Source organism: Muscardinus avellanarius, assembly GCF_963383645.1.
Source record: "Muscardinus avellanarius genome assembly, chromosome: X".
Classification (NCBI taxonomy): domain Eukaryota; kingdom Metazoa; phylum Chordata; class Mammalia; order Rodentia; family Gliridae; genus Muscardinus; species Muscardinus avellanarius.
Window position 1 is genome coordinate 67,846,731 of NC_137792.1, and position 27,123 is coordinate 67,873,853.

The window sequence follows — 27,123 nt, forward strand, 5'->3', positions numbered from 1 at the left end:
TAAAATAGGATTGTTTTTAATTACAGATATAAAACCTCATTCAATAAGTATTGATTGTGTTTATAAATAATGTATTACATATTGTGAGAGGAATAGAAACAATAGTACACACTATTGTCTAGGTTTTCTAAAATAAGAAGTATATAATGCATATTTTAATTGGTGGGGGTAACATGAATTACTGTTCAGATAGAGCTTATTTGGGTATACAGGATTGGGAAATTTGGTTCTCTTTTAGTATGTACAACACACCTTTATTACATTTCAAGTTTATTTGCTCACTTAGTGACAATTGATTTTTCCTGTAGCATCTCATCCCTTATGACTGGAAGAATATGTTTCCTTAAGGATATTCTCCTTCAAAACAAACATGACTCATAACCCATGTGGATGCAATTACTGTACTCAATTTGGTGAAGACTTGAAAATATGAAGTGGGAATAAATAAGACCATTACTGAAAATTATTTTTAAACAAAACTAATGCACTGGAAATAGTATAGATGAAATAGAGTTGGAAAAAGTGTGAATATTGGAAATATATTCTAGTAAGCTCAAGCAGAGAATAGAGGGAAATACAATTAAGGAGATATGCATGCATTTATTCAATAATATTCAATGAACAAGGCATAGTTGTAGGCACTGGAGATATATTTCTGAATTTTTTAAAAGACAAAATATCATGTCCTCTGGGAGCTGACATTCAAAAGAGGAAGAAGATACAACAAACATAAGTGAAACATCTTATGTTAGATGGTGATAAGTTCTGCAGGGAAAAATAAAACAAGGAGGTGGGTGTCAGTGTTTGAGGTGGTTACCAGAGGCATCTGAATAAAGACATGCAGAAAGGAAATAAAGAAGGGATAAAGTCATCTGCAGAAAGAGTGCTTCAGGTAGAAGGATCAGCAACTGTGGAGACTTTATATTGGTTTCATAGTTCAGTGTGTCCTAGGGAGTGAGCAAAAGAAGGAATAAGAGAGATGTGATCAGAGTGATGGACAAGAAGCTTGTTTGCCCATGCTAATTTTGGTTTGGAAGGCATATAGTGATAAACAACTTGTATCATGAGCATTGTTGTTGCTTTACGCAGTTATCCTTTACTAGGTTGGTGTATCTATTTCTTAGATGCTAGGAGTGTTTTTTGCTAAAGCTCATAGTAGCCCTATTTTCTGTAGTGGAAGCCCTCTTGCCTGGGAGATTTTGCCTCTGTGTCCCAAGGGCAGACCAAAGAAAATGACTGGCTTGCCTACAATATCTCAAGGTGAGACCAATCTTGTGGTGCACTTCATTGTCCAGAGCTCCCCATGGGATCAGGTTAAAGGTAAACTCAAGCTGAGAGCACAGCCTTACTTAACTCATTTCTGAGTCTCTCTTGATCACATTTTCCCCCAACAAATCCCTGGTCCAGAATCTTCTTTTGGGGAACTTGATCCAACTAATTAACTTTCAACAATGTAATTTTATAAAGATAATATTCTCTATCTTCTTTAGATGTTGATTTGGGTTATATTTTCTTTAACTAGGTGCAGCAGATGGTAAGGCAGATCATTCATGCCAGTCTTCACTCCATTCCATTGTCTTAAGGAGTCAAAAAAGTTAACTTTTGAGCTAAATAGCACCAAAGATGCCATTGTTTATACGTGTGAAGGATAGGGTATTTAACTAGATTCCCAGTGTGTTAGAGTTATTAATTTATTTTTTCAATGGCAGGTGAATCCAGAGGAGGGTCCTTTTAGATATCTATTTTTGTTATTTGGAAATGCATACATATTGGCTTCTTTCCTGCCATTTTGCAATCACTTTGAGTAAATATGGTATCTGTTTTCTGAGAAACCCTAATGTATTACATACCTTTTGCCCAAGCATAGCCTTTTATTTCTGGTCTCTACTTTAGGGAAATAAGCTGGGCCTGAGAAATCTGAACAATAATTTGGCCTTCTATCACTTCTCACAGATGTGGGGAAATTCACTCTGCCGTCAGGGACAAGAGTTAGAGGGTCAATGATTTGGGTAAAAAATGATGTATATTTATAAATCCAAACTTTATCAAGTAGTGGGAGAAAACTCCAACTAAAATAGTGTTGAAAAGAGTAAATTCAAGATTCTTGAAGGGTCTTTCCAGCTATCTTTGGGTCTCTCCTACCTGCCTTTAACATAAGATTTCACCATGGTCCTAAGGATACTTGATTTTTCTTTCAAATGCTACCTCTAAGGTAAGAGCAGAGAAACTTGCATTATATATGATATTCTTCTTGCCCTCTTTTCCCTTCCCTTAACATATTCATCTAGAATAGCCCAGATGGTGTCAGTTGCCCTATTTCCCATTTTAATTAATATTTCCCTGTGAAGTAGTAAGGAAGGCACAATTTTATCTACTTTGCAAATGAAAAAATGCAGATTCAGAAATTCAAATGACTGATTCAGGATCACAGAGCTAATAGGTAATGGGGCTAACGTTTACCCCAGATTTTCTTACTGCTATGCTATTTCAGGGAACAGTGTTAGGAAAAACTGAGGACTTATTTTTACCACTATGCTTGATAATATGTCCATTCCACTTCCTTTTTGCCAGTCCATCTCCTTTACTTAAGTCAAATATTTGTTTGTTTTTTTTTTTCAGCCAGGCATGGTGGCACACACTTGTGATACCAGCATTTGGGAGGCTGAGACAGGAGGATTGTGGTTCATGGAAAGCACAAACTATTTAGTGAGGACCTTTGCAACTCAGTAAAACCCTGTTTCAAAATAAAGAATAAAAAAAAAACAGAACTGGGAGTGTAGCTCAGAGGTAGGATATCCCAGGGTTTCATCTCCAGTACCACAAAAAAAGAAAATAAAAGTTTTTTTCAAGTAACTTGCATAGGTAGCACCCTTCTTATGAAAACTCTTGGTGTCTGACTGCATGTTCTATGGAATGGCTCTGTGAGCCCTGAACTTCTGAATTTGGCTGGATGATTCTTCATTCTCATTTCATCTGTTGCATAGCCACCTGTTTCCTTGGCCATCTTCATTATCTGCTATCACATTTTCTACCTCCTATTTATTGTCTTGACTTCTTGTTGGTTATTAATTAGCCAACATCATAATGTGTTGAATAGGATGCTGATCCAGACTCCTGAGAACAAATTTAGTGCTGCCTGCATCTGTGTCCCCAACCTCTACTTACTCTCCCAAGATTTGCCAGCAGCAGATAAGAAGTAATAAGAAAACCAAACCATCTACCTGAATATGTTGGGATCACCTTACTTCTAATTCAACTAGATAAAGTTTTAGATAATAGGGAGTAGGTATTGATTTGGGGAAGGTAATGGGAGAATTAGTATGTGACATTGTATGGAGTAGTTGGTGGGTGAGTCTTATTTTTTTGTTATGGAAAGGTACACTCTTTCAGTGGTTCAGAGAATCAAAGATGGTTTGGTGGTACACACATGTAATCACAATACTTGGGAGAATGAGACAGAGGATCACAAGTTTAAGACTTAGCAAGAGTCTCAGCAACCAATAGAATCTGTTTCAAAACAACAACAACAACAACAACAAAAGGAATGAGGGTGTAGATTAGAGGTAGATCTTCCTTGGAGTAAGTCCTCATTAACTCCACACACTCAGAGATGCTTGGGTTATTTTCTGATGGAAATTATTATTAAAATGGCCAGATGGGAGCAATTTAATTAAAAATATTGACTGAGATTCTATTCTGGGTCTTCCAGTAAACTTTCAAGGCACTTTTTTGTGTAGGACCTTTACGAGCTATCTTTGTGTTTGGTCATACTTGAGATGGGGCAGCTTCCAAAAATTTGATGGATTAGATAATTTCTAGGCTTCTGCAGATGCTACATGGCCTTATATTTCTAGTAGTAGGAGAGACCCTCATGCCTCTCACTTCATTCCCTAATGTGCAAGGATAAATGGGCACCAGACATAAATCAAAAACTGTCATCTTCAATTCATCCATTATGTGTATGAAGTGGCCAGAGTGAGTCATAACAGGCCCTCTGGTAAAGCTGAGTGCATAAGATACTGGCCACACCTCTGTGTAGATGCGAAGCCACTTGCCAAGCTGAAACTGTGCCCCATAAGGCAGGATAGAGTAAGCATGGCCAGGTAAAAATCCCTGTGAAGAACAGCACCCCAAGGTTTGGGAAGCTTCTGTGAGGCATCTGGCTAAGGAGTGTTCCTATCTTCCACCCCAAATGCTTAGTGGGACACATGCCCATAACTGACAGCATTCACACTTACTTATATTTAGATTCATGCCAATCCCAGGGTCATAGCTACTTATAATTTTCTTGCCAAAACATGGAAAATTAGAGGTTTGTTGCCTTTTAATTCAATGAGGAAAAGCACTACCATCTTCTCCAGCAGCTAAGTAAGTGGAAGTGCTGATTAAATCTTTGTGTTTCTCTCTAGAAGTACAGTTTCTCAGCCAGTTTGGAGGGACCCCTTTCAACACTTTTTGTCGTTATTGTTGCTGTATTTAAATTCAAAAAGTAAAATAAAAAGGGTTGTCAGGTGTAATTTGCTTTCAAGCAGCAGTGATAGCAGACCTTAATTGAATAATCCCTATCTAATAGTGTTTTCCTTCCCAGGTTGCTTCTAAGTTTACCAGTAGCTTCCAATTTCCCTAGCTCAAAATATGTTCAGGTTGCACACTTTTTTGCATGGCATCTAGTGTGTTGCTTTACAGATAAAAAGTCTATGATATATCAACATACCTGTCATACATATATGCCTTCTTTCTCTGGAGAGTTGTATAGAACAAAAGGTAAAGACTGATTACTTTATTCATTAACCTTATGTAAATGTAAAGATTCATTGCTTTTCTTACAGCTGTAACTGTAAACATTCATTGCTTTGCTCAACTCTGTATGCTCCAGACAGTGTCTAGTACAGCATTTGGTACGTAGTAAGTGCTGAATGAATGGTTATCTAATAAGTGTATTGAATCTATCAAATCTGTGTTTGATGCTGGATTTGGGATCAGAGATCAGGCTGTTTCTAATTTTGCCATGTATTTTCTGGATAAACTGCAGAAAATGACTCCCTGAGCCTCAGGTTCCTTTCCTGTTACAAGCAGGATAATACTTGTCATCGATATTTCCTAGTTGTTAAGACTGAAATGAAATCAAGATGAGCTACTCTATAGAAAAGTATTTTCAAAATGAAATGATGAGCACTTCAAATTGGTTACTAGTCTATTTGTATTTGAATCTTCAATGTATCATCATAACAACATCCAGTATTTTCCACCTACATCATCAAAACATTTTGATAGACTCAAATAAAAATTATGCTTTTTCAGGCCTTACTCCTATGGAATGTGGGAGGAGAAGGCCTTGGTCTTGCCAAACTCTCACAGTTAAGAAAACTGGGACCTAGACAAGGATTAACTTGCTCAGGTCCCACAGCAAAGGTGTGATAGGGGCAGGACCAGAACCTGGGACACACTTCTCCTGGTAATTTGCATTGTCATTGGCGATCCCTTCTGTTTCTTCCATCATAATCATCAAAGATATAGACATTCTTTATCTAGGTGGATAATGAGTCTCATTATTAGGCAATTCTCTTAATCTGCTTCCTCTCCTAACAAATTGCTCTCATTATTATGGGATTTCCATATTGGAACAATGCCTAGTTCATAGAGACTGTTCAACCAAAATATGGAATGGTTTATGATATCCATTCTCCATGGTTGAAGTGACTGAGTGCATTGTCTACAGTTTAATAAGCCTTTCAGTGACCAGACTCTATACTCTAGGTCCCTGTTGGCATTTCTTCTATCACATTTGAAATAATTGATCTTTTCTCCATTAGCTGGAACTTGATAGTCTAGATGTAGGTCTTGGCCTCCTAGTTCAGAGATGAGTTTGTATTATGTGCCTGAGAAAAAAAGCTTTATTTTATAAGGTAGGATCACATATACTTGCCTTATGTCCCCCACCCCATCCCTGCTTCCTTGTGCCTGATTACCACAATTTGGCTAAAGATGCAGTCAGATAAATATTCTGGCTAATAGAGATGAAAGTGAGCTTTACTTCCAAACTAGAGTAGGGTAATTCTGCAGTATCTAAGGATTTTTAGAGTATAACTGTTTGATTATGCTGATTTTGTTTGATTTTTGCCTGGAGTAGTGAAAGTAAGATGAGTATTAACACTACGATATAAAACTTATGTGTTGAAGCTAGTGCAAGTATTATGCAGCACAGCTGATGGTAAAGATGACATCACTGAGCTGGCTTTGTGGTGAACACCTGTAATCTCATTACATGGGTAGCTGAGACAGGAGGTGCACAGGCTCATGGCCAGCCTCAGCTCCTCAGTGAGGCCTTCTCCAACTTAGTGAAACCTGTTTCAAAAAAAAACAAAGGATAGGGGTATGGCTGAAAGGAAGAATGTCCCTGGATTTAATATCTAGTTTTTCTCCCTTAAAAGAAAGATAACATTAACCTTGTTTTCCTAAACCATGTGTTTAGATTTCTTCTCCATGACATATCTACTTCTAGGCACGTCTTAGAACTCCAGATACAAGTGGTAGCTACCACTCTCTTAGATACAGATAATATTTTCTGGGGCAAGCTTTTACTAATCTAAACCATGTGATCTAAGGCAGTGGTTTTAAAACTTTCTGATATCATGAGGAAGGATATTTGAAACAGAGAGGGAGATACATAGAACAATGGAGCAGAATAGAAGACTCAGAAACAAATTCACACACTTATAGCCAATTAGTTTTTGACAAAGGGGCAAAAAACATACACTGGAAGAAAGATAGCCTATTCAACAAATGGTGTTGGCAAAACTGGTTAATAATATGAAGAAAAATGGAAATAAATTCTATTCTCTCACCCTGCACAAGTCAATTTAAGATGGATCAAAGACTTGGAAATTAGACCAGAAACCTTGAGGCTCCTTGAAGAGGGCCTAAGTCCAACACTGTAACACACAGGCACAGATAAACACTTTCTCAACAAGACCCCAAAGACACAAGCAACGAAAAGGTGAATCAATACATGGGATTGCATGAAACTGAAGACCTTCTGTACAGCAAAAGAAACTGTCAAGAAGCTAAAATGAGAGCCAACAGAATGGGAGAAGATTTTTGCCAGCTACTTCTCTGATAGAGGGCTAATATCTAGAATATATGGAGAAATCAAGAAACTCAAGACCTAAAAACAAAGAACCCAATCAAAAAATGGGCAAGTTAATTAGACATTTCATTAAAGAAGAAATTCTGATAGCCAATAAATGCATGAAAAAAATGCTCAACATCATTAGCAGTCAGAGAGATGCAAATCAAAACTACTCTGAGATTTTACCTAACTCCAACTAGAATGGCAATTATTCAAAACACAAACAACAACAAATGCTGGTGAGGATTTGGAGAAGTGGGAACACTAAAACATTGTTGGTGGGATTGCAAATTAATGTAACCACTTTGGAAAACAGTATAGAGGATTCTCAGAAGAATGGGAACAAATTTATGATTTGATACAGCAATACTACTTTTGGGTATCTAGCTAAAAGAAAGGAAACCAAAAAACCAAAGTAATGCATGCATATTTATGTTCATAGTTGCACAATTCATCATTGCCAAACTGTGGAACCAGCCTAGACATTCATCAACAGATGAATGGATTACACAACAATTGCATTTTACTCAACCATAAAGAAAAACACAATTACATCATTTACAGGGAAATAGATGGAACTGGTGGATATTATGTTAAGTGAGATTAGTCAATCACAAAAAAGAAGAAATTGGATGCTTTCCCTAATATGTGAAAGCTAGGGAGAAATGGGTAACAGAAGGAACCCTAAATGAAGAAGATCCTATAGAGGAGGAAATAAGATGACCTAACTAAGGGGATGGCAGGGGGGAAGAGGGAAAATCTCTAAAGTACATGATGTATTTAAACAAACATATCAAAGTCAATCAATAAACTAACTATGGGAAGAAGTGACAGGGAGGGAATTTGATGGGGGTGGGTAAGGGCTATTTGGATGATGTGTGCATATATGTCTCCACCATCTTTTATCCCATTAAGATGTATGAAAACAGTGCACAAATAAAATGTTAAAAAATAAAGAAATAAGAAATAAGAAATACCTAGATATTAATGAAAATAAAAATAAAACATGCCATATCTTATAGGATATAGTGACGATACCCATTTAAGGAAAACTTATAAGTATATATGCCTACATAAAAAGAAGAAAGATATCAAAACTAACTTTAAAATTCATGGAAACATAGAACAAACCAAAATGACTCCAAATATAGAAGAAAAAGTAAATAATAAAAATTAGAATGAATATTTAAAAAGAACAGATAAATAAACACATTCAATGAAATGAAATAGTAATGAAAACCATTCATCTGTAAACGTGTTTGAAAGATAGGGATTTGAGTCAAGTGATATCTCAAGAAGCTGAGAATGTCTCACATACATTATGCTTGTCTTGGGGAGGTTGCCAGTTAACCAGGTGTTTTACAAAGGCATATGGAAAGAAAAGAAAAAAGGTGCTCTGTAGACACTCCTAAAAGGATTGGGATTCTTCTGCATTTTATAGAAATTCTCAAAGTATCTGTTCAATCACTTGGAAATCAAACATCTAATTGCCTGGGAGATAATTTATGAAGAACATTTGGTCTGGAATTACTGTGCATAGTTTTGAACGCTCTGTACTATTCATTATGGAGGAAGCAAAGGGTTACCTTTAGGATGACCATTGGAAAAGAATTCAACTGGCCCATCACATGTCAAGCATTTGAAACATGGCATATTCCAATTTCTAGATGACAGCAGCAGACACTCTCTAAATAAGCAAAATTTTAAATATACATCTAGTTAATGCAAAAAATTGGAGGCATGTCAGTGATGACTAACTGGCATGGACCATCATAAAAGACAGGGAAATCAGATTTGGGGCGCTCACGGCCTCCTGGTGTGGAAACTTTGCTCCTGTGAAATTCAAGGGGAATAGAGTCATGGCTGCATTTGCCTATTTCAGTAGTACCTTTGTCCCCATATATGCCCTGCATAAATTATCTTTTCGTGGCTCCTTAGTGCCACTATGAAACAAAACTTTTGACAGAGGCTCCTGTGGGACTATACGAACATCAGTCAGTAACTACTGATTTCCATGGCAGCAGCAGGTTTTTAAATTAGGGTTGTGGCCTGTTCCTTCTGTCTGTGAAGTGTAAAACTGCACTCACTCATCCTCCCCTTTTTTCTACCTCATCATCTTCTAATTCCTTCCTCCTGGTTTTCCTGGACTAGGAGGAGTCTCCTAGGTAATCAAGGTACTGATATTTACCACCAATTATAGTGAGTTTATAGGCTTTTGAATCTATCCAGGTTTTTAGTGTTAAAGTCTGAATGTTATATTCATTTTCCATTGTTGCCATAACAAATTATCACAAATGTTGTGGCTTAAACCACACAAATGTGTTATCTTCCATTTTTTTAGGTCAGAAGTCAGACACACATCTCCTCAGGTCAAAAGACAAGCCTTGATAGAGCTATATTCCATTTTTGGAACCTCTAGGGGAGGATCTATACGCTTGTTCATTTTAGTTGTTAATAGAATTCTGTTCCTCATAGGAAAGAACTCTGAGTTTCCTTGCTGGCTGTCAACTAAGGGTCATTATCAGCTTCTGGAGGCCATGTATATTCCTTGGCTTATGTCTCTCTCACTCCATCTTCAGAGCTAGCAGTGACAAAGTCTTCTCACACTTTTCATTTATCCTGCCTCTTTTTCCTTTTCATCTTTGTGCCATTTTCTCCTATCTCTCCTTTTCTGAGACTGTATGTGATTACATTGGGCCTACTCATGTAATAATAAAGACTAATTTGAAATCATTTAAAGGTCAACTGATAGACAACCTTAGATCCATTCATGGCCTTCAGGTAACATAGTCATAGGTTCCAGCAACTAGGATTTGGGAATTTTTGAAGGGCCATTATTCACTGTATTGCAGATATATAAACAAGTGTGAGATAGGGTACAGTGTTATGGTATAGGATATGTATGCATGCAGGTCTGGGTTTGAATCCCAGCGATCTATCCTGAGGTACTTTGAAAGTGTCCCTTAACCCCTTTGATATTCAGATTTCTTTGTGTTGAATGGGAACAATAATATTACCTGCCTCACTTATTGCTGTAAATATTGGAGATGGTAAATGAAAGTGGGTAGCATATATCAGGATATCAATTTTACTATCTTTATTTTATCTTTTAATTTTTTTGGTACATTGTAGTCATACATCTTAATGGAGTACAAGATGATAGAGGTATACATGCATGCATCACTCATTTATTCCTTACCCAATTCCTATTCCATTTCCTCTCCCTTCCCTCTTTCTCATGTTTCACTTAGTGATTGACTTTGATAACATAATGTGATCTGGGTGTGGTGACAAACACCTGTAATCCCAGTACTTGGATGGCTGAGACAGGAGGATTGCAGGTTTGAGGATAGCTTCAGCAGTGAGTTAAGATTCTCAGAAACCTAGCAATACCCTGTTTCAAAAAATCAAATAAAAAGTGACAAGTAGTGTTGCTTTAATGTAGAATGTCCTGGATTCAATCTCCATTATCCCCCATACACACACACACACACACACACACACACACACACACACACACACTGTTATGCGAATGCATGTATTTTAAGTCTCAAATTCAGCTTAGCGTCCACTTTGGAAGACCCTGCTTTAAATACGAAAATGAGACTGAGTACTCTTTTACTAAAATCTCACTTAACCAGCTAGGTTTACAGGGAATGAGAGGGAAGTTAAATCTAAGAGCTTATGATTCATTTACAACTAAATTGTTAAATGCTATTTTAAGGACTTTGATGGCTTGTGGCTTTTATAATAATCATAATGCCTTTTTCTTAAACAGAAATGCTGCCAAGAGTAAACAAACTCAAATACCATTTGCTTAAAATTCTTCTCAAACAAATTCCAAGTGGGTTCTAAACTGACACAAAATATTCTCCCATCTAAATTCCCTGTAGAAATTCCTGAGGAAAAAATTCCAAGCTATGCTTACTGAATGATGAGCTAGAAATTGCAGCAGACACAGGTGCCAAAAAAGCACTTATTTAATTGGAATGTTTCTTTTTTATTAGAACTATTTTTTGGATTTCAATTACTTTAATTGGGAGCTATATTCTGGTACTTTCCATTAGCTAAAATGTGCTTCTTTTAACTCTGTAAAAAGGTGAATTTCTCAGCATGAAGATGGAGACTAAATTTTCTGAAGGTGTTGAAGACCATTTAAGCTTGAAAATTGATATATATGATGTTGAGACCAAATTGAACTAACTGCCTTTTGATGAGCTTGAGTGCAGCTTGTGACTAACTAGAGGAAGAAGGATTTAACCAGTGCATATTTTTAATGATACAAGAGAAGCTGGTACTCATATCTTGATAGATTGTAAGAGCTTTCTCTTACCCTTCTTTCTCAATCCTCTTCCTCCTCTTACTGCTACTCCAGGCATTGGCACAGCCATATTAAATGGAAAGTGTGAGAGAACAAAGCCACAATGATGTATGCATACTTCATCATCTTAGAGATAAGTTTTTATATATTTGCCCATATATTGGTATTTGCTTTATGGTTCCTGCCAAAGAGTCATTCCTAATGTACTCAAGTTATTTTCTTATCAATGTCACTAGGGTGAAATATGTGCCAGTAGGTGATAAAGCATGTATTATCTCAGAAAACTGACTAAAAAGTGAAGGAAGGGAACTATGCATGCTTGAAAATAAGTACATTTGTCAACCTTGCATCACTGAAACCAAAATCCATGATAAGAACAACTTATTGGAGGAAATGTTTAGTTTGGTTAACCATTTCATCTCTGAATCATCATTTCATCTCAGCTCATGATTGATTGGCTCCCTTGTTCTATGGGTGAAGCAAGACAAGAATATCATGGTGGAAAGGTGTGGAGGAGAAAGGTCCAGGGACAATTATATTCCTAAGGCCATGCCCCAGTGATCTGCTTCACATGACTGTAGTTTTCAATACATCCCAGTAAGTCTATTCAAATCACCAATTCATCAAATAGATGAATACATAGCCCTCATGATTCAATTATTTCACCTCTGAACATTGGTAAATTGCCTAACACATAAATTTTAGGGTGCTTTCTATATTTACACTGTATCAATAAGGATAATTCTTGACTAACAAAGTCAAACAATTTTGCTACTCAGATAACTGGTGAGAGGAGAATTGTGGAGAAGTAGAAATGAAGTGGATACCATTGGTCACTCTCCTAATCATACAGTTTTCAAGAATGTTACAGTAAAATTTCTAGCTGTTGGAAGTGAAAGCAAAGAATTCCTGGAATTCAACAAAAACATTGAGGTGGAATTTCCTGAACTCACAAGACATCTCAGAAGACTTAGGGAAACCACCAGGACCAGATTTCTCCTTGAATAATGAGATTTGGATCAGGATTTTGCTTTCAAAACCCAAAATGTAAATATGAAGAAGACCATGAAAAGGAGTACTGCAGGAGTCTTTTGGCATGCTGGAATCATTATGTTGAAGCACAAACCTTTTAGAAAAGCATAACTGTAATGTTTGAGAGTAAACTCAGCAGTATTTTGGCACAGAAACCTAAACCTTCTGAGATGTAATGCTTTAAAAATGGAAAAGAGTAGTAATAAAATAGGCTTTCTCTAGTAATTTAGCTGGTCATGTTGCCTAAGAAAGGTCTTAAAATCAAAGGGTGGGAGATTTCAGGTAAGATAGTTTCCATGAGTAGCTATGACAGTCTGTGAACCTAACTGAGGCTTCTGTATTAATAGTTGTTAAAAGCATAGGCATGTGTAAGTCACCCCCCCACACACACACACTGGTTAAGCTTGCTGGAACAACATGTGCAACACAATTATTTATTTGAGAAACTTCACCTTAAATGAAGCCAGTGACCTCCATAGATATGCATAGTAATAGACACAAAATAAAATGCAAAAGCAATGTCTAGAATCAATATGGATGTCATTTTTAAAGGCTGCTGAGGTGTTTTAATCCCTAGAACACTGTGGCCAAAAGCATTTTGTATTATTGACAAAACAAGTGATACCAAATAATAATTTTCAATGAAACCAGTCACAAGCATTTTAAACAAATTCAAGATGTCATTTTGAAAGAAATATGGCATTTGAGTATCAGTCAGTCTGATCATCCATGAGCAATACAGTCCTTTTTTTTTTTTCCCTTGGTTCATTCCTGCTACATTTTCTGGAAAACTAAAGTGAAGGTTATGTGAAAGCTTCTCTGGATCAGCAAGATTATACGTGGTTTGTATTTTTTCATTTAGGAAAGACATATTTGTACATGTGTGTATGGATTGAACCCAGGGACATTCTACCTCCAAGATAAACAAACCTGCAGTGTAGTTTTGTTTTGTTTTGTTTTTTGAAATAAAGTCTTGCCAAGTTGGTGAGGTATTCAGTAAATTGTTAAGGCTGGTCTCAAACCTGCAATTCTCTTATTTCAGCTTAGCAAAAACCTGTTTTCAAAATAAAAAAGGATGAAGCTGTAGCTTGAAGGTAGGACACCACTGGGTTAAATCTCCTTCAACAAAATAAATAAATAAAAATCACCTGGGGAGCTTTTATAAAATATCCATGTCTTGAAACACTTTTGATTATCACAACTGTGCTACTGGCATCAAGTGGATAAAGATTAGGGGTGCTGCTCACTTCACCATGCACAGGACAAGCCCCTCCCCTGCAAAGAAGTATTTGGTTCTAAATGTCAGAAGTACTGATATTGAGAAACCCTGGCCTAATACAGATTTTTTCTTATTGAAATGAGGAGCTGGGCATGGTGGTGCATGCTTGTAATCCCCGCACTTGAGAGGCAGAAACAGGAGGATCGTGCAGGTTCGAAGCCAGCCTCTCTGGTTTAAGAGACCCCGCTTCAAAAAAAAAAAAAAAAAAAAAAAAAAATATATATATATATATATATATATATATATATATATATATCGTGTGTGTGTGTGTGTGTGTGTGTGTGTGTGTGTGTGTGTGTGTGTGTGTCTGGAAATGTAGCCCAGAGGTAGAAGGGTTTCTAGAAACCCCAGTACCATAAAAAAAAGAAATGAGGAAATAGTTCAGAGAGATGAAGAGGCATTTCAGAAGTCATGCAGAAAATAGTGAGTGAGTGTGTGAACACTGGTTTTCTTTTCTTTTAATTTCTTTTTTATTTTATTTATTTTGTTGAAGGAGATTTAACCCAATGGTATCCTACCTTCAAACTACAGCTTCATCCTTTTTTATTTTGAAAACAGGGTTTTGCTAAGTTGCTAAGAGACTTGCTAAGCTGCTGAGTCTGTTCTTAGACCAGTGAATATCCTGTCTCAGAATCCCAGGTACTAGAATTACAGGCATGTGTTACCATGCCTTTTGGAATACTGGTATTGTAATCATCAGAACACAGTAGTCAACAGTTCCATCTATGGAAGGTTCAATGATTCCTCCACTGAAGCTCCTACTTCTTGCTAGGTGCCAGGCAATGTCCTCTTTCCACCAATAGGTGTGATTATCCCAGAAGAAGCTCATTGTGTGCATGCATACATAACTACCCTGCACAAAGTAGTGAAGATCACGGGAAAGTAAAGATGTTCCCCAAGATTACTGAGACATGATTCTTGCCTTCTGGGAGGTTACATTTCAGTTGTAAAAGAAAGGCATATATATCAAACTAATTGTCTATTGATGTTTTTAGCAAAGGCCCAGAATATTAACCCAAAAGTAATCTCATGGCATCAAAGATGATTTTCCTATGAAGTTAATATGGAAATTAAAAGTGAGAAAAGTGATATGGCCATTGGCCTTAGCATCGTGGGAAGTCTTTAGGAAGAAGGTTGGCATCTTTCATTTGGTTAATAGAATTCTCTGAGTGTATTTTGAGTAAAACCTGCCCTGTACCCAATATATAGAATGGTAAAGGAGATATATATGTCCCCGACTCAGGAGCTTGTATTATTTGGATGAGAGTCAGGCAAGTCATAAATATGTACATATTTTTATTTTATTTTTAATTTTTGTGGTAATGTGTATTGAGCTCAGGGGCTTTGTACCTCTGAGCTACATCCACAGCCCTATTTTATTTTAATTTATTTTATCTTACTATATTTTAAAACCGGGTCTTTCAAGACTGATGAGCCACTATTTGCTGTGGCTGTCCTTGAATCTGTAATTCTCCTGTCTCAGCTTTGCAAGTACTGGGATTATAGGCATGTACTACTGCCGCAAGCCACTCAGTTGAGTTTGGGGTGATCCCACTTGCGGTCGAAAAATCTCAGAAAAGATGGGTGAGGATAGGGTGCCGTACTGCAGCCACTTATCTGCAGCGATTCTTTCCCTTCTAGGAAATAAATTTCTTTAAGTTCCTATTTACGGCGCTTCTGGAAAGAATCTGACATGGACAAGTGCTTCTTGAGCTAATGATACTTTATTACAAGAACCCAGAAAATTTATATCTTTCACCAGTGGGATTAATAGTAAAAAAAAAAAAAAAAGGAAAGGAGTGTAATCACCATAAATCAATAATCAAGGTAAAGAAAAACAAGTTAGTCCGGTATTCGAGAGATTAGCTCAGAATCTTCTCTGGAACCCACAGCAGATCCGGCTGTCCTTGTGAAGGGCAAATTCCAGAAGAAACGGCATGCCCAGGCCTTAGAGAATAGGCTTCTCATGGAGTGTTCTTTAACTTTTTGGAACTTTCCGTCTTTAGGGCTTAGTCCATAAGTCAGGCATGGGGAGATGTGGTGATTCAGGCTCTATTGTATTGGGCAGTATTAGCTGCTCATAAAGTGTATCTTCTCCGTATCTAGGCAGGATCGCAAGGATAAACAGTTACCAGTTGCCTCCCCTTTAGGGCTAATGGTTTCAGTTAACTTAATGCTTTTACTGTGTGTTAATGAAAGTCAAAGATAGAGGGGAAATCCGCGTTTGTAATTACTGAATGGAATGCTGTCGCTGCATCTGAATTCTAACTAGATTTTATTACCACTTGAACAAAGCCGAGAACATTTAGAGGCTTAGACAAATTACCAGGAAGTTTATTTTCCACGGACTCAGTTTCTCTCACAGTCCTGATCTTACACAACCGGAGCAATTCGTGTGGAGAGTTAAAAGAATCATTACCAAAAGAATAATAGTTATGAAAGAATATCTAAAAGTGGAGGAGTTTATTTTTTGGCCAGAGACGACACCCGCTCTTGGGGCTATATGCTGATTTGACTACGTGGGGGATCACACACGCAGAAGCCGAGAGGAAGTGGGTGATCTCGGCATACTACCACACCCAGCTCTTTACATACCACGACAAGTATAAACCTAACTAAGGTAGCTGAAAAAGCATATGTGAGGGGTGCATTTCAGTAGAACTGTAAAATATATAAAAGGGAATTTGGAGGGAAGGCATGTGCAGCCAAGAGGGAGCAGAAACAGCAAATGAGTATAAGGCTTTGAGGCTGGAAAATTACCAGAATATTCTAGGAACTGGAAAATTACCAGAATATTCTAGGGACTAAGAATTTAGTGTGATCTAGAAAGGAGGCATGTGACGGAATTGAGGATGGGGAAGCACCATTGCAGAGAGTTTGCATTTCATCCTACTATGAAAAGAGCGAAGAACAATGGGATGGAAGAAAGACTGAATGGAGAATGGGGGACATTGCAGAGGAGAATGTAACTAAAATGTCTAGAAGCCTTTGAAAGTTTCTAGTTTCACCAAGTCAAATGTATATTATCATCAAACTATTCTGTTCCATAAACAATTTATTTAAGTAAATTGTATACATTTAAACTGTCATCTGGATAGCATCCATTATGGTATTAAAGCTTAGTTATCATATACAAATAAGTAGATTGTTACCTGGGCAGCAAAATGGAGGTCCAATACATCCTGTTCTTCTATGGACTTTTCTAATCGTGGTAATTAGTCTATTTTCTTCTCACTTTGGTCCTGATTATGTGAGGACATTTGGTAATCTGTATACTTTTCACATTTTCAGTTTCAAAGAATTTTTAAAGTGTTTTCTTATTGCAGTAAATATTTGTCTAATAAATTTTATTGGTAGTCCCTGTTGTTGCTGTACCCATTTATGTTGCCCTAGTGATCTCAGATTTTCTTTTATTTAAAATCATGCATCATTATGTTGAGTAATCTTTGTGAAAAATTAATTTAAAAGAAAAAAAACAGCACCATCACATAATTGAGGGCTTATCAACTGCTTAAAGCTTCAAGCCAGCAAACCTTGTGAGTTCCAGAAGCCTGGTAAGGAGGAGGAACCGTTTGTAGTATTGTGTCATTTCCTAGACTGTGACTGGTTGTTTTTCTGTCTTTGAATAAAGAAAATAATCATTGTAAACAGAGGTAATCTTTGAAGCTAAGAAATACTAAAGTACCTTATCACTGTCATTGTATCAATGTTTTTACAAAGTCATCTTCCTTTATATTTTCTGGCAATATAGACTAGAATCCTGGACTGTAGGATGGGTTTTCCTAACAACAGTGTGAATTTTTCAAGTCATTTCCTCTTCCTAATATTTGCTTTTCTTATTTTTTAAGAAAAAAAAGTTTGCATCAAATTATTGCTAAAGAACTTTTGTGAGGAATGACATGGAGAATTGTGTGGTAATATTTGTCAAATCTACCAAATACTTAGGTAGCTGTTTTTAATCCATTTATTTAATTATTTATTTATTATTTATTTATTTACTTACTTACTAATTTATTTTGTTAAACAGGGTCTCACTGAGTTGGGAAGTACCTTACTAAGTAGCTGAGGCTGTCCTTGAATCATGATCCTCCAGTCTCCGAATTCTAGAATTATAAGCTTGAGCCACCACGCCAAGCTTAGGTAGCTTTTTTATGAGGGAAATGTTGTATCTATTGATACAAGTTCTATAAGTCAAGAACTGGGTTTACTACACACAAAAAGATAAATGATGAATTCCAGTTAGAAACACATTTAATCTGGGCACAGTGGTGCATGCCACTCAGGAGGCTGAAGCAGGAAGACTGGAAATACAAAGTCAGTCTGGGCAACCTAGTGAGTTCCTGTCTCAAAGTAAAAAGCATAAAAGGGTTGTGGAGATAGCTAAGTGGTAGTGCTTGCCTCATACACTCAGGTACCTAGGTTCAATCCTGAGTACTGCAAAAGCAAACAAAAAAATTTAAAAGATAGAGTGCATTTGGAATAGTTAAATTTTATCAGAGATTAAGTTATTGTACAGATTGATGCTTTTTATCTCTAGATTAAAATGAAAATATTTATGTGAATATTAGGATGAGCAGGCATAGATCCTACTACATTCTCTTCTGTTACCCTGACTGCTCCCTGACACTGTCCTTGATCCTAGGAATTGCTTAAAAGCTTAGAGAAGAGTGTGGGCATTTTACTGTCAGGCCACTGTTGCTGCTGTGGAACCAAATCTAGATGCAGGCATGCCCACGTAATGGTTAGTAAGCAGGAAACTTTATAATGGAAACTAGCTTTCATAGATTATGCACATAATTATCATCACACCACTAAGGTCACTTATTTTGGTCACCTGTGTGTCTGAGTATGCCACCCATCAGTGTTTGTGTGTCTGTGGATGTGTGGAATTGCATGCATATATTGTGCTCCTTTTGTGGGATATAGGAGTCCTAAGTAGGTGGACCGTTTTATCAAGTCTGGGGGCACTGGCTATATATTTGAAATGTACTGTTTTTCTAAGGTTCAGAAGCCTTTTGAAAAGGATAGGGCTTCTGGATCTAAAAGTCAACCATGACCACTTTTATATCACCTTATCTGTTTTGAAGAGTCAAATTGAACCTTTGAAACAAGAGGAAGCTTTGTATACATCCAACTAGAGCTTTTTTTCCCACCTCCAAGATTTGGATAAATGTGTTCTTTGAAAAGGCAGCAGGAGTCGCTAAATGAAGTGTGGTAAAATGGTTCAAATGAACAGAGAAGTGATTGTTAAAGGGTAGATGTCATGTGCACTAGAAGGGGAAAACTGGCTTAATACACTGGATTCATTGATTAAAAAGATCAACTTTTCCTGTTTTGTTTAGTTGAACTCTTTGCAAGCTTTCTTTCCTTTTTCTTTTTTTTGAGAGAATTTTTTTTAATTTTTAATATTTCTATTAGTTTTTTATTGGCACATTGTATTTATACATCATAATGGGGTAAAAAAAAAAAAAAACTTGTGTAGGCATAAATGCACACATCACCCAGTCAGCCCCAACCCAGTCTTCACCTCACTCCCTCCCCATCCCTTCCTCCTAATGCTTGGTTTAGTAGTTGACTTCAATATGAATAAGTACATCATGCGCTTTAAAGTGTTTCCCTCTCCCCACCTCCCATCCAAGTATTGCATCCTCATCCCTTCCTTAGGGATGAAGGTACTCAACTGCCTTAGTGTGTGGATCCCATGAGAAATATCCTTTTTCTCATTGTCCACTACATATACTGCCACTCTTCTACTTGAGAAAGCATGGGGGAAAAGTCAGTTTGATGTAGCCGAGCGTGGTTGCACACTCTTGTAATCCCTGAGTTTGGGAGGCGGAAACAGGAGGATCGCGCAGGTTCAAAGCCAGCTGCGCTGGCTTAAGAGACTCTGTTTCCAAATAAAAAAGTATAAAATAGGTCTGGGAGTGTAGCCCGGAGGTAGAAGGGTTTCCAGGAACCCCAGTACCACCAAAAAAAAACACAAAAAACAAAAGTCAGTTTGACGTAATAATTTCATTTTTCCTCCATAATAACTTTAAGATCAGAGATTTTAAGACCCAAGTAAGGTATTTCTTATCCAATACCAGTTTGGGTTAGAAAATTCAAAATGTTTCTCGCTCACATGTGAGCAAAAACCAAGCTCCTGTAGATTGAATACCCTTTTTTCCCCCTGTTGTCCAAATTGACTGGTATGTGAAGTATTGAGCAGACAGTGAGAGACCCAAATTGAGCCATTAACTTCAAAATTTTCACTATTTTCAAGGAAATGTTCTGTTCCTATGGTTATTATTAAGATGATTCCTTCAATGCTCTTCTCTTGGCACCTTTTGCACTTGCTAAATTCAATTTGATGAAAGAACAGAGCAGAGAGAGAAGAAATTTTTTGGAAAGCAATTATCCTGAACTTTTGTGACCTTCATGCTTTCCTCATCATGATGAATTTTCAGGTTAGCTCTTGAATCAGTCAATATATTGCTTTCACCAGAATTTTGTTGTACGTTTCAGATAACCATTTGTAACTAATTAAGCATTAATGATGGCAATGAAAGGCATTTTCTGGGAATTAATGACAAGCTGGAAAGAGCTCATGGCTGGATAGTCAGCCAAAGTCTATTAGTTTTGTTCCACCATTAATCTCTAGATATGCTCATTTGTGACATCACTGTTGGTATTTAACAATGAAAATGGAAGGAAATTTACTGATAATTATCACATACTACTGAATTACAAGTTCTCTGTATGTTTACCAAAAGTTATTTTTTTCTTTTTTATCCTTCAATTGCCATTTAATCTTAAAATATATTTTTTAGATAGCAGTTCATGAAAATGGAATTTCTCAGTTTTCATATAATCATGAATGGCTGTATTTTTAAAGCATTCTATTTTGAGGAGTTTTCTTTAAATATTTTGGATGGTAAAATCAGAATTTGTCTTCAGCTGTGAAGCTGGAATTTGATAACTGTGTATTACCATAACTATGTGCTTATGGCAGGAAATTGTTGCACAATGTTTTGAATAGCTGATGGTGCCAGCAAAGATGTGCATTTACCAACAAGATTCTAAGAAGTTATAGTAATGTTCCTAAGAGATGAAGGGAACTCCTTGCCAGGAAAAGTTGAGGTTGTATGTCTATATAATATTTTTATTACTGCTGCTGAATGACAGAAAAATATAGAACTAACTAAAATATTCATCATGTTCTTGCATAATTTAATGACTTATAAAGGTAGACAACAATTTCATATACAGTCAGTCTATAAAAAACTTGTTTTAACCTCATAATACAAAATTAAAAGTGTTGGTTTATATACCATTTTCCTGCAATATGAAAACAAAATCTTAAAGTCCATGAAGATCAAAGCCAGTGATCTAGGAATGTTTTGCTAGATGAAGAAATTCAGATCCCATCTAACATAAACCATTTATTTTATTTTTACAAAGGCCACAACATTATTCTCCCCATAAGAAAGCTGCTGCTGACATCAGTTATCTAAAATGCATATTTATCATATGCATTTGGGGGAGAATGTGTCAGAAAATCATTAATCACAGCTTTGGAGGCACTGACTCACTCTTGGTGAAATTGAATTTTCTCATTGGCAAGGGTGTGAAGGAGCAAAACTACATTCTGGGGTTAGCTCCTTGATTCTGCCAATGCAGATCAAATTTGCATCCACTTAGGTAGGTGATTTTAAGACTAAGGCATAAAGCAGAAGACCTTGTAAAGTCAGACATCTGTTTTTTGCAGGGGGAAAACACTGATTACAATCCTACTTAGGAAATAGGCAAGGGACCTCAAAAGAAAATGAGGACTGAGATGAGCCTAGTATGTATCTAAGGCCAAAATCAGTAAACCAGGCCCTGCTTTTCTGCAACTTAATAAGGTAGGTCTTTGATCCACTGTTGATTATTAGGCTCTCAGCTGGAATCTCTTGTCTTCATGAAGGGGTTTTGAACATCTAAAGGATAGGAATCAAGGACCCAGTTCTCTTTCAAAATCATCTTGTACACACTTCTTTGAAGTCAGGCACACACTAGGAAGAGAAATATAAGCTAAGTCATTGACAATCGGTCAACATTATATTTGACCAGTTGCACCTCAAATTGAAGCATGAGTTCTATATGGTGTTTATTTAGACCCAACATGGTATCAATATTAAAATATTTGATTGTACCTTAGATACAATTTAACACTATTAAAATTTCATTGTATTAGCAATTAAGCTGTACATAATTGGGTAGCTAGTTTCAGAGCTTTAGTATAGACTCCTCCCCTAAAATTAAAAGCACCAAGTTATTGATGTGTTTCTTTGAGACCTTATGTAGGAATGTTGTTTCATTAATCTTCCTGGGAGTAGGTTTGATGTAAGATGTTTGCTGCTTTCACGAAGCGCTAACTTGAGTTCATTTTGTTATGTGGTGACCACAGTTCTGGATGACGCCCCCCCTGGCACACAGGAATACATTATGTTACGACAAGATTCCATCCAATCCGCGGAATTAAAGAAAAAAGAGTCCCCCTTTCGTGCTAAGTGTCACGAAATCTTCTGCTGCCCGCTGAAGCAAGTACATCACAAAGAGAACACAGAGCCCGAAGGTTTGTGCCCGACCGACGTGTGTTTTGCTTGTTTTCTCTTTCTCCTTTCTTTTTCTCTTCTTTTTTATTTTTGGATTGTGCATTGCTCTCTGGTGTGCTGTGTTTTGTTTGGCCCCTGCTCTAACTAGGAATCCCCCGGCTCCCCTGTGAATGTGTTATGCAGTCTCAGATGGGACACTGTATAAAACAGTCATCTCGAGCACAGCACACAGCATCCTCCTGCTTTTTTTCAGCTGAAACATTTTCAGTTCATGTCCTGACAGTCTCCTGTTTGGACTGCCAAAGTTGCTTGCTCCTGTAGCCAATATCTGCCCAAGTCTGTTCCCATCACCTTGCATTCCTGAAGCAGCAGCCGGCTGAGGAATGACCCTTCTAAAATGAACAAATGAGAAGAGTGTTTCAAATTTGCCAACTCTCCTCCACTCCATTACGCTTCTGCATTGCACTGGAAAATGCTCATAATCCACTTAGTTCACTGAAGGAGGCCCAAGCTTCCCATGTAATGCACGTCAAGCTGCACCTTGCCATAGTGAAATGCATGCCTCCAGGAGACTGTATATAGTTTATTCTTCTTTTCAGCTCAAGCATGGGTTTGGAAAACTCTACCTGATGTTACTTAAACACAGATTAATAAGGTATTCATCCTAATCCATGTCACAAGCCGATCTAATGTACCTTGTCTGGCCAGAAAGTGTATTTACTTATTTTTCCAGTATTTTTACTTATAGCAAACAATACTTTTCATATTACAAATAAAATATGGTAATTTTGCCATCTGTATACACTTTAACTTCCAAAATGGAATTTGTGTATTATAATGTGTATGCCAATTTCTTATTGTACACTAGCCCTTCTTCTCCTCATAACAAATATAATTGCAGTTTTCCAGTGAATAACATTAGAAGTGATAAAATTCATCTGTCCTCTGGCAGTTGAAGTACACATTGGCCTAAATGGTTTTTGTATGTTTTCTAAAAGTGAATTTGTTCCTGATTTAAGTTGCCCCCTTTGCAACATTAATGAATGTAATGAATCCTCATTACAGCTATATTTCTCATCTGCCAAACACTGCCACCTGGTTCTGTTTGAAGATTAGTATGTAAGGAAAGTAGTCCAAGTGAACTCCAGTTCATATATGTGAAAACAAAATTTGAAATCTCAAAATTTCTCCTTCTCTTTGTTCCAAATAGAGTTTAAGTGTTTATTGGCAGAAATTGAGATACCTATTTGTATCTATGTTCGATTCTGTTTCAGCAATAGAGTAGAGCATTTGCATTTATTTTCTGCCATACTTTTGGTGTCCAAGCTATCCAGTTTGGGTCTGAGTTCTGATGTCAACACTTATTCATCTGCACGTGCATGTGATGACCCATTACAGTGAGTAAAATTAATCTTTTGGCGGTTTAGTAGAGAATATAACTCAATTTTGCCTTTAGTGATGCAGAAAATTTTAACCAGTGGCAAATACTTTACTATATATAATGCATACCATTATTTTCTGCTTTCTTCTCTCTCAAATTACACATGCATGTATGCACACACTGAAATACTGTTTTTGTACTTGCAAATTAGCCTGAAAAACAGAATTTGGTCTGACTAAAAAAAAAAAGGCATTTAGGAAGCCACTGGCTAAATTTAGTCACACAACTGTTTAGAAACATAATTTTTTTTAATAATACTTTAGATTATTAAAACAGTGAATAACTAAATTTAATACCCCATCTTTTATTGTACATACTTTGACATAATTTGTTAGTTTTCATGTACCATCTGGAAGTTTATGGTGAATACTGCTGTGAATGTTTTCAGATACGAAGATTTCTTTATAAAATGGGTATCAGTTTAAATCTCTTCTACGAGATTTGGAAAGTTTTTAATCTGTCATTTAATCCTTATGTTGAGTGGTTGCCATCATGTTGAATATGGCTGTCATATTTTCACTTACATTCTTTGGTGATGGGCATCCTGCCTTCTTTCAAATTGAAGCTTTTTCTTGTCCTCTTCTCCTGCCAGGTCTTCTTGGGATATTGGAGCTAATATTTCCCTTTTTATTCCTATGAACTATTTGTAGATACTGTTAGAGTCATTAGAGGTTTTTGGGGGTGACCCTTTAATACTACTTAAAATCATGTTGTACTGTTTCACAAAGAGTCCAGAAGCTAATAGTAAATATAAATATATTATATCTATAATATATATGACATATATTTGTTTTTATTATATATATATATATATATATATATATATATATATATTATTCTTACCTAGAGCATTTTGAAAAGATACTCCCTCTCATGGTCTCTGTTCCAAAGCAGGAGACCTTAATTGTCATTGACTGTGGAGAAGACAATGTTTAAGCCATCCATTGTTTGCTCTGTGCAAGGTTAATCTGACATTATGACCTCTTCTTAGTGAGATGATATTTATAGAGAAGTTTTAGGTCAAAAAGGTCTGTGTGCATTATGATAAAGCTGAAATAATTTGCTTTTCCTCTACAGAGTTTAAAAAACCATTTTGTATCAGTATAGATGAAGCCTTGGTTTTTATTTTGGGTGCCATTTGTTTTTAAGGATCATATTATTTCCATAGTCTATGATCATCTGAGGTTTAGTACAGATAATTTAGTTAACATTATTCCCACTAATATATCATTTTAAGGCATTTTTGGGTTATTTCAAGGGGCATAAAAATCCATGATATATATATATAAAATCAGGATACCTAAGGCCAAATTATACTTTACTAGAAGTAGGTTTCTATTTATAAACAGTCTACTCCAAAACAAATTTTTAAATCTGTTCCAAATACTTGTGATTTTCAGCGATGTGATTTTTTTCCATAAAAAAACACTTATTATATAAATGAGTACTTCCTTGAGTGCTAGAATTTGGCTGAGCAAGCACATACAAATATCTGAGAGTCTAATTTGGCTCAGTACCAGCAGCATCCTTTGTTACAACTAAGCTGCATGAAGAGTGAAGATCATTACCAAAATCTTTTTTCTTACTGTTTCAGGAGGCATTTTGGCAAGATTAAGTATAATCTTCATAGTTTTGTTTCTTTTTTTTTTCTTTCTATGCCATGAGTACTAAATGAAATCACTGACTTAGAGTAACTCTTGGAAGCCAGTCTATTATCAGCACATCTCCTGCTTTCTAAATAGCAATCATTTGGCTTTTGCTGATGTTTGATGATCGTTAAAAAGTCACACCAAGAGAAACAAGATTATAAGTAGACAGTGCTGAAAGCCTACAGAGGCAAATAAATCATGAATTCACAGTGTTTGCCTTTAGGACTGAAAATTCTGATTTTAATGGTAAATTTGAAGGAGTTAATGTGATAAAAGAAAATATTACTTAGATATTTGTCATGGCCTTTTTATGGGGGGGGGCAAAGAATTGAACCCAGGGTATTCTACCTCTGAGCTGCAACCAGAGCTCTTTTGAGTTTTTGTTTTGAAACACGGTTTTGATAGGTTACTGAGGTTCTCTTTAAGTTGTTGAGGCTGGTCTTGAACCTTCAATCCTCCTGTCTCAGCCTTCCCAGTACTGGGATTACAGGAGTATTCCACCACCCTGGCTTTCTACCATCTTTTAAGCAGGCATTTTTTCTCTTACGTATAGTACTATTTTCATGTGATACACATACACATTTCATGCAATATATCTATATGCATATACATGAAATGATACATGTGATATGTATGTTTATGTAAATAATCTTCCAAAGGACTTTCATAGCCTTTTTATTCAGAGAGGTATCCAACCTCTCTGAGAAAAAGAGAATCTGTGATCAAGATGGGTGATGAAGTATCACAATTTTCACCAACCTAGAGAAAATAAAATTTTGTGTCAAATGTTAAGTGGGTATATTTGTAACTTTCACAATGATGTAACACTGATGATACCTTTGCTTTGTTACTCCAGAAAAAGCATATGTGAACAAGAATATCAGTCTCCCTCACCTAAATTAGAGGAGAGGGAAAAGATGGAGAGCTATTAAAGGTCATACTGAGAGAAATGTTTTTCTTTTATTCTTTATCTTTTTGAACTTTGTTGTTTCCTGTGTGCCTTTATCATTTTAATACTAATTTTTCTTTTGGAAACTAGGTCAGTAATAATTTGAATTAGAGGTCAGTTTGATGAATATCAACTGATATTTTAAATCCTTTTGTCTTTAATTATGAATTGGTTAACCTGAAGATGACTTTTTTTGTGATACTGGGGGTGGAACCCAGAGGCTTTCTACTTCCAGAGTATACTCTCAGATCTATATTATATTTTATTTGAAACAGGGTCTCAATAAGTTGCTGAGAGCCTCACTCAGTAGCTGAGGCTGGCTTTAAATCAGCGCAATCCTCCTGTCTCAGCCTCCCAAGCATGGAGATTACAAGAGTGCACCACCACACATGGCTGAAGGTGTCTTTTAAGAAAGATTTAACTGGGTCGCATGCCTGTCCCCTGAGAATGAGAATTGAGGAAATATTTCTATCTTTTAGAAAAACATGGGACCATATGTTTGGGTAATTATGAATAGATAAAATACCTATTTTTAACTCTTTTATTCCAAAGTAATTATGACTTTATTGCAAAGTTACCTTGACTTTGATTTACCTGAAAGATGATGAAATTATGTTAAAGAGCTTTCCATACTCATTGAAGCAAATGGCAACTTAACTGCAGAGTCCCAAAAATGATAAAAATATTTAAAGAAACATTGGAAATCTATAGGTCCATTTGATTAGCAATGAATAAACAGTTATTTGC

The 27,123-nt window shown here is 36.4% G+C and overlaps 1 protein-coding gene across 2 annotated transcripts in view; it reads left to right on the forward strand.

Moving 5' to 3' along the window:
- The window catches only part of FGF13 (fibroblast growth factor 13), a gene marked incomplete at both ends in the record, with an annotated part of 631,857 nt that overhangs the window by 322,022 nt on the left and 282,712 nt on the right, over window positions 1-27,123 (forward strand). The window contains one exon of one of the 2 annotated variants that reach the window (XM_080719269.1): window positions 22,190-22,357. The exons of the other annotated variant lie outside the window; for it this stretch is intronic. Within the exon in view, the coding sequence (XP_080575395.1) occupies window positions 22,190-22,357 (168 nt within the window). The remainder of the gene's footprint in view (window positions 1-22,189; window positions 22,358-27,123) is intronic. 2 annotated transcript variants of the gene reach the window in all.